Source organism: Hevea brasiliensis, chromosome 11 (assembly GCF_030052815.1).
Source record: "Hevea brasiliensis isolate MT/VB/25A 57/8 chromosome 11, ASM3005281v1, whole genome shotgun sequence".
In the NCBI taxonomy this organism is placed as follows: Eukaryota; Viridiplantae; Streptophyta; class Magnoliopsida; order Malpighiales; family Euphorbiaceae; genus Hevea; species Hevea brasiliensis.
Genome location: NC_079503.1, coordinates 11,635,647 through 11,643,014, shown reverse-complemented (window position 1 = coordinate 11,643,014; position 7,368 = coordinate 11,635,647). Strand labels below are relative to the sequence as shown.

The following is a 7,368-nucleotide window of genomic DNA, read 5'->3' as shown; positions in this document are numbered from 1 at the left end:
GAATAACCCTCAAATTTTCTAAATCATTAATATTAATTAAATCAAATAATTTTTTCATGAAAATATTTTTTTAGCAATTAAAAGGTGTACAACTTAACTACTTAAATAGGAGGATACCCTTTAAATTTTTTAAATCATTAATATTAATTAAATCAAATAATTTTTGTGAAAATATGCTTTCTTTAGTAGTTAAAGGGTGCCTCTTAATTACTTCGATGGGGGATACCCTTAAATTTTCTAAATCATTAATATTAATTAAATCAAATAATTTGTCTTTTAAGAAGTTAAGGGGTACCCCTTAAACTAATCAAATAAACAAATACTCTTTTTTTTGATAGATTTTTTTTTGGTTAAACAAAAATCACTTAATTCATTTTCATTTAAGTAATCTTAAAGTTTTTCTTTAAATCATTCCATAGAATAGCTTTTATAAAAATTAGTTTATGTTTTTGATGAGGTTCTTTTGTTCTTTGTGTTTTTTGGAAAAGCAAAAATAAATAAAATGATTGGTTAGAAGGAATAACAAATAAGTTAGTCCAATTTTAGTCGAGCTATGACTTTACCTGAAACCTAAGTCCACTTATAATTGAACTTCTTTGTTTTTTTATATGAAAATTTTTATTGAGATAGAAGATGTATGAATAAATGTGCAAGCCAGAATGACAACTTTGTATAAGTTGTGTTGTGTTAAAAATTAGGGAAATGTCTAATTTTTAAGGGAAAATTTACCAAATTTTTGGTAAATTTGTAAGTAATAATATATTTGATTTGGTTTGTATTAAATCTTTTTGTTATTAAATTATGTTTAACTTATAAATGATGAAATGTGCACATTTTCTTTTAGTTTAATTGGATTAATAAATGTTAAGATTGTGGTTAATTGTACCAATGATGAGACTTTAATTTTGTTAAGTGAAGTGTTCACTAATGGGTTAAATTTTTTTATGCATTAATGAAAGTTTTAACCACTATTAATTGTTAATAGATGTTTAATTCATGGATAATAAAGTGTATTGTTGCTAAATAATTGAATTAATAAAAATATTTTTTTAATTATTATATTTAGCAAAATTAGTAAATAATAAAATAGACATTTTTTAATAGAATTCATAAAGATTAATACTGTCGTTAACTAGTGCAAATGATGAAACTTTGATATTGTTTAATGGGGTACCCACTATTGAGTCAAATTCTTTAGGTGTTAATAAACACAAAAAGAATGAAAGTCTTAAACTGTATTAATTCAACCTTTTTCTTATGATTATTCAATTATATTTAACTTATTGATAATAAAATAGATTTTTTAGAAAAAAAATAAAGTTTAATTGAATTAATAAAGATTACGATTATAACTAACTAGTGTTGACACAAGACTTTGATCTTGTTAAGTGGATACCTGTTAATGGGTCAAACTCTTTATTTATATATATATATATTTTTTTTTTTTTTCTTCTGGAATGACTTTCACTTTTGACAATATGGTTCTATTTTCAAAGTTGATGCCCTTTTAATTTTGAGCAAAATTTAACTAACTTAATGTCCACTTTTATTTTTTATATACACTCATTTTTAATTTTCAGCAAGGGATTCCATATTCAATTTTATTTTTCTGCAAAATTATCTCTTAGGTTCTCTTTAAAAAATACTATTAAAATTATAGTTCATTCTCATCAAAATTCACCAATTGTGAAATTTGAAAGCTTTTTTTGTGCATTCTTATACTTTTTTTTAATAAAAAAAAATAATATAAAAAAATCAACTATTCTTTTTTTAAAATAAAATTTCTAAATTATAAGTAATAAATAATTTTTTTAAATTTTTTAAAATAAATATATATATATATATATATATATATATATATATATATATATATATATATATATATATTTTATAATTTTCTCCCAAAATTAAAGTGAGAACTCGCTACTTTCATTTAAAATTTTTATGTTGTTTCTTGCCCTCTATTTTGTTACATTCATTCTGAAACAAGTTCAAAATAAGGCGCAAATAAAAGGCCCACCAAGGAACTAAACCGAATCAGTTTGGTTTGATTCAACTCTGTTTCTCTCTTAAAGCGGTTCAGTTTAGAATTTCAGCATTTCGGTTACTTTGGTCGGTTCGGATCGGCCAAACAGACCAAATGCTTAGCCCTACTTGAAACATCCCCAGCTTGCTTGCATCCTTTACATTTGTTAATTAATTTCCCCATTTCTTAAGTCATCTTCGGTGGCGAATTTTCCATCGATTGTAAGAAACCGCAATTCCCTAAAGAAGAAAAAGTTTGTAGGCTTCTGTGAGTGTGAGCGAAATGATGGAGATTGATAGGGCAGATGGCCGTACGCCGAACCAGCTGAGACCTCTCGCTTGCTCCCGTAACATCCTTCACCGTGCCCATGGCTCTGCTAGTTGGTCTCAGGGTAACTCCCTTTCTTTCTTCTGGTTTTGGTCCCATGGCTCTGCTGGTAGGCCGTACAGTGTATTCATTCTTTTGGATGATATTTGAATGGGTATTAATTATGCTTTTGTGGGTATTTTGTTCATTGGATTTAGGAGATACAAAGGTTCTAGCTGCTGTTTATGGACCTAAAGCTGGAACAAAGAAGAATGAGAACCCTGAGAAGGCCTGCATTGAAGTCATTTGGAAGCCTAAAACAGGACAGATTGGTGAGTTTTTTAACTTGTAAATAAAATTCGTTAATGCAAAAGAACTTGGTAAAGAGTAGTACACTGTAATAGCAGACCATACACGCGAGAATTTGTTTGGAATTCTTAGCATCTTTTTTCATGGTAATAAACCCTTCTGAGCGCTGCTGTGTGTTTGCTCGTCTGGTGAACTGATTTATTCTTGGCTTTTTTAGCATTTTAGTGTGGCTTGGTAGCTGCCTCTTAAGTTGCTTTTCCATTATTTTCTCTGTAATGAATGGTCTCATTTGTGTTAAGAAATACAGTTCTTTTGGATTTTTGTCTCTAATTTTTTTGGGAATTCCCAATTGTTTAGGAAAACTGGAAAAAGAATATGAGATGATACTGAAGAGAACTTTGCAGAGCATATGCATTTTGACTATCAACCCGAATACAACCACATCAGTTATAGTTCAGGTCAGTGGACTGGTACATGGGTTAAAAATTTATCTATTAGGAGCATAGAGATGTAGTCCCCCAAATTGTTACCCTGTTACTTAAAATATTGGTTAATTAAGACAATTTATGAGGAAAAAAAATGTATATGCACATAACTTAAACTCTGTAATCGCCTGATAGAGTTAGGAACACAAATTAATGCTTTGTAAAAGAGAGAAAAGAAATCTGGAAGATAGCAATTCACTTGTATTGAAATAGCAACTCCAAATACAAGATTAGTTCTGCAAATACTTAGTTCCCTTAATAACTCTCTTCTCTGCAATAAAATCAACCTACTGAATTAAAGAACTTAATTCAAAAGGTAAAGAAAAAAATAAGAAACACTCAGGAGACAGCTCTCCCCAGCAAGATAGCAAACTTGCCCCAGCAATCTTGCTGAAATCCCAGAATATTATTTTCATGCTTCTTCTGCTCATATTGCCTCTATTTAAGCTTTTTCTCCATCCGCTATTGGTTCTCCTCCTGCTGCAATTCTGTTAACATTTCCTTGTCCTTCCATCCGAGAATTTCTCCAACAGAATTACACACTCTCTCTCTCCTCCAATTTACAACTTCCCAATTCTGCATCTTTTCTTCCGGCAGATAAAACAGCTCCAGAACCTTCTGTTCTTTTTTTTTTGTAATTTTTTTTATTTATTTCTTCTGTAATACAACTTGAGTTTCCTGGGCAACCTCATCTAGGCTTTTAGCTGGATTCATAACACAGCCTTTTGATGCTGACAGCAGACTTTAATAGAATTTAAAATTGATTGTGACTTGGGAAACAAATAATGTTTTGGGTCTTATTTCCTATATGCATGTGTTTTGATGTTTTCAACATGGCTAAGCATGATTTTAGCTTTTATCGTTGCATGATAATAAGTGAACAGAAAGTGTCACAATAACAGGGAAGGGCCCCATTGTTTGAGTCAGCCATTTTTGTCCATGTTAAAAGTTTGCCTGACCACCATGTCATACGGGCACACACTCCAAGCCATTGGATATAATTGAAATAACATCAGTAACTTATGAACCAGATTGATAATGTTATAAGTGTATAAAACAATTTAAAACTTGCACAAAGATGGGGATTTTTAGACCATTAAGCCTAACTCATAACCAGTCTCATACATAATGATTATTGAATGTTTATTTTATTGTGCAGATAATGATTATTGAATGTTTATTTTATTTTGCAGGTTGTTCATGATGATGGTGCTGTATCCTTTATAATTGCATATCTCTGTTTAATGATGAAATAGTGCCGTCATGCTCAAATGAAGGCTCACTGCTCACCTTCTCTCCGTCTTTCTTCTTCTAACTTTCTTTCTTTCTTTCTTTGCTTTTATAATTATTTTATAGATGCTGCACTGGTTATTTCTCTTTTCAAATTTTTAATATGTGACTTACAATTCTACATCTATTTCTCTCTCTTGTTGGGTTCTATATCATGTGGCAGGCTTAAAGATTGCTACTATATCATTGCATTTGTATAATGTATGATATGATGACTAAACTCATAATTTTGCCGCTGCACTTTTTAAGTTGTTGCCTTTGAGCCCTCAAAAAAAAATTGTGTACTTTTAACCTTCTAAATTGACATCATTTAAGTAATAATAAGCCTAGTGGCATTACATGTCAATCATTAAGCGGCAATAAAAGTTATATTCCAGGAGATTTTTGCTTCACATGGACTCTTTCCAGTTCGTATAATGCTGAAAAAAACATATGTACCTACCGAAAAGAAAAAATGCAATTTTTTCATGACCATGGAACAAGCATTTTGATGGATGCTGAGCAGTGAGCTCCTCCTTATTCCTTTAGTTCTGTGAGCAATCGATACAGTGAGTGTATTCTTGACTGAAATTTGTGTAGCTTCTGACATGTGCCATAAATGCAGCATGTGCTGCCCTTGTGGATGCTGGAATTCCTATAAAGCATCTTGCTGGTAATTGAGACTTACAGTCATCACCTCCTTGAATTATTGGCTTGATATTTTGTGACTAAAGCCATAATGGTTTGTGCAGTTGCAATATGTTGTTGTTTGGCAGAAGATGGATATGTTATACTGGATCCCACCAAATTGGAAGAACAGGTTTCACAATACCAGTCTTAGCTTTTAATGTCTTATCCATTATTGTAATTGAAGTTATGGTGATAATTTATCTGGCTGACGGAGGCCATCCTAAAGATAAACCTTAGTTCTGCACAAGTTTCAAGTTTTCAGATTTATAAGCAATGAACCCATTCTTAGTAATTGTGTAGGGTGCAAACTGCGAAGCTTTATTCAGGTTGAAGACAGAAACTAGTTTGGTGCTTCTTCACTGTACTTGAATTACCCTTAGCTCATGCATGGCTTTTTTTTGTTTTAGCAGAAAATGAAGGGATTTGCATTTTTAGTCTTCCCAAACTCAATTCACTCTGTTCTACCAGAAGGTTCATTGCTTGTGGAAGGTGAACCTGTGGAACATGGGATCATCACCTCTGTCACCCATGGTTTGATGTCAGGTACATGCTACCCAAATTATTTGACACTAGTGTAAAAATATGCAATGTTTTTCTAATTGTTAAACCTGTGGATGTCACAACTCAGCATCAATAAATGCATTTCACTGTTATGTACATAAAAATTACCATATCTCAGTAGATATCAAGCCATACAACTCTATCTAGTATCAGGTTATAGCCTGACTTAGAACTATGTTGTAAATATACGCATGCACACACACACACACACACACACAAGAAGGTAATATTGAAGGTGCTTCCTGGATTTGTGGAGGTTACCAAATTGATATAAGAAGATTGAATTTTATGGAAAGCACCGGATGGGAAGTGATGGGGTGTGGGTGTGTGTGTGTGTGTGTGTGTGAGAGAGAGAGAGAGAGAGAGAGAGAGATAGATAGAGACTATGATGAGGATGCTGCTTTGGTCATTTTTAGCTAAAGCTCTACAAACCTGATGATATACTTCTTTGTTTTTGTCCAAATTAAGTGGATAAAATCATGGGTAAATTTTAATAACCGTCTTTGAACTTATATAGTTGTAACACTATAGTCCTTCAATTTAAAAATATAACATAAACCCCCCTCAACTTTCAAATTTTGCACAGTAAAATCTCTTTTACCTCCAACTCCAATCACTGATTTTTTAGTTAGATGTTAACCTGGACAGTTTCAGCGTAACGCTTAATCATCATTTCTCTTTCTTCTCTCAGACCATGTGTAAATTGAATCCTTTTACTCTCTGCAAAGAAAATAATTTTTCATCCGCAGAGAGAATAATTTTATATCTTGCATAAGAAAGAAAAGAAAAATATTAACTAAGCGCCATGCTAGATCTGTTCATGTCAGCATCTAATTATAAAATCAGCAATTGAAAGTCAGTGGAATTTTATTGTGCAAAATTTGAAAGTTGAGGGGGATTTATGTTACATTTTAAAGTTGAAGGATTATAATGTTACAATCATATAAATTCAGGGACAATTATAAAAATTTATCCATAAAATCATAGAAACGTGAGGAATCTAATTTCTTTTCAATTCCTGATACCCTCCTGTCTTCTATTCCCTTGGCTGGAGAACAAAATCATAAACCTAATATTAATGAATATAAATCTAGTACCAGTGCTTATTTGTATTTCTGGGATTTCTTTGTCATGAGGAGACACATTTGCTTTCATCCTTTTCAGAGTATAGTAAGTTTTAAAGTTCAAAAGATGAATTGTTATGGGCTTCTAAGGTAGTTGGCATGAAAGCTTTTCTTATTCTGTGGTTTGGCCCTGGTCCTCCCATACTACATATTTTTAATTGGTTGGGGTTCATGGTTTGTGATGCCTGATCCAATTCTAATATTTTCCTCTTTAAATTTGTTCTGTAGTGGAAGAATATCTCAAGTGTCTAGAGCGAGGGCATGCTGCCAGTGCAAAGTTGTCTGATTTTCTTAGGAGGAGCTTAAAATTACAACTTCCAAGTGACTCATCAAAAGCTAAATGAATTGAAATATATGATTAGAAGTATACTGCATACAGTCTCGTCTATTTACCCATACGAGCTCTTGACCAGCACTGGCTGTGGGTATTGGCGGCTGTACTTTTTTGGACTTTGACCCAGAGAGATTTGTAATGGTTGTATCAAAACTGCATTATATGCAGTATATGGAAGTCTTAACCCTCATTTTGATCGTCTTTCAGATCCAATGGTATTGAAATGTTTGTTATATAGTAAAAAACTGTATTTTACAATGTTCA

At 31.9% G+C, this 7,368-nt stretch overlaps 1 protein-coding gene across 2 annotated transcripts; it reads left to right on the top strand.

The window, feature by feature from the left end:
- Window positions 1-2,101: 2,101 nt before the first annotated feature.
- LOC110653777 (exosome complex exonuclease RRP46 homolog) lies at window positions 2,102-7,368 on the top strand. Of its 2 annotated transcripts, none has more exons than XM_021809570.2 (8): window positions 2,102-2,417; window positions 2,551-2,664; window positions 2,999-3,099; window positions 4,320-4,340; window positions 4,996-5,068; window positions 5,148-5,215; window positions 5,493-5,628; window positions 6,999-7,368. In XM_021809570.2, the coding sequence occupies exons 1-8, from the start codon at window positions 2,309-2,311 to the stop codon at window positions 7,112-7,114; spliced, it is 738 nt and encodes a 245-aa protein (XP_021665262.1). In that variant the 5' UTR covers window positions 2,102-2,308; the 3' UTR covers window positions 7,115-7,368. The 2 variants fall into 2 exon arrangements, with proteins under 2 accessions (XP_021665262.1, XP_021665263.1); XM_021809571.2 differs by having other exon boundaries at window positions 2,103-2,417; window positions 5,496-5,628.

What these genes read in the sequence shown, in the direction of transcription:
- LOC110653777 (XM_021809570.2), top strand. Translation starts at nt 2,309, where the DNA reads ATGATGGAGATTGATAGGGCAGATGGCCGTACGCCGAACCAGCTGAGA. An exon ending in CCACATCAGTTATAGTTCAG is followed by an intron (nt 3,100 to 4,319) that starts GTCAGTGGACTG and finishes TTTATTTTGCAG; the next exon opens with GTTGTTCATGATGATGGTGC. An exon ending in TTGTTCATGATGATGGTGCT is followed by an intron (nt 4,341 to 4,995) that starts GTATCCTTTATA and finishes AAATTTGTGTAG; the next exon opens with CTTCTGACATGTGCCATAAA.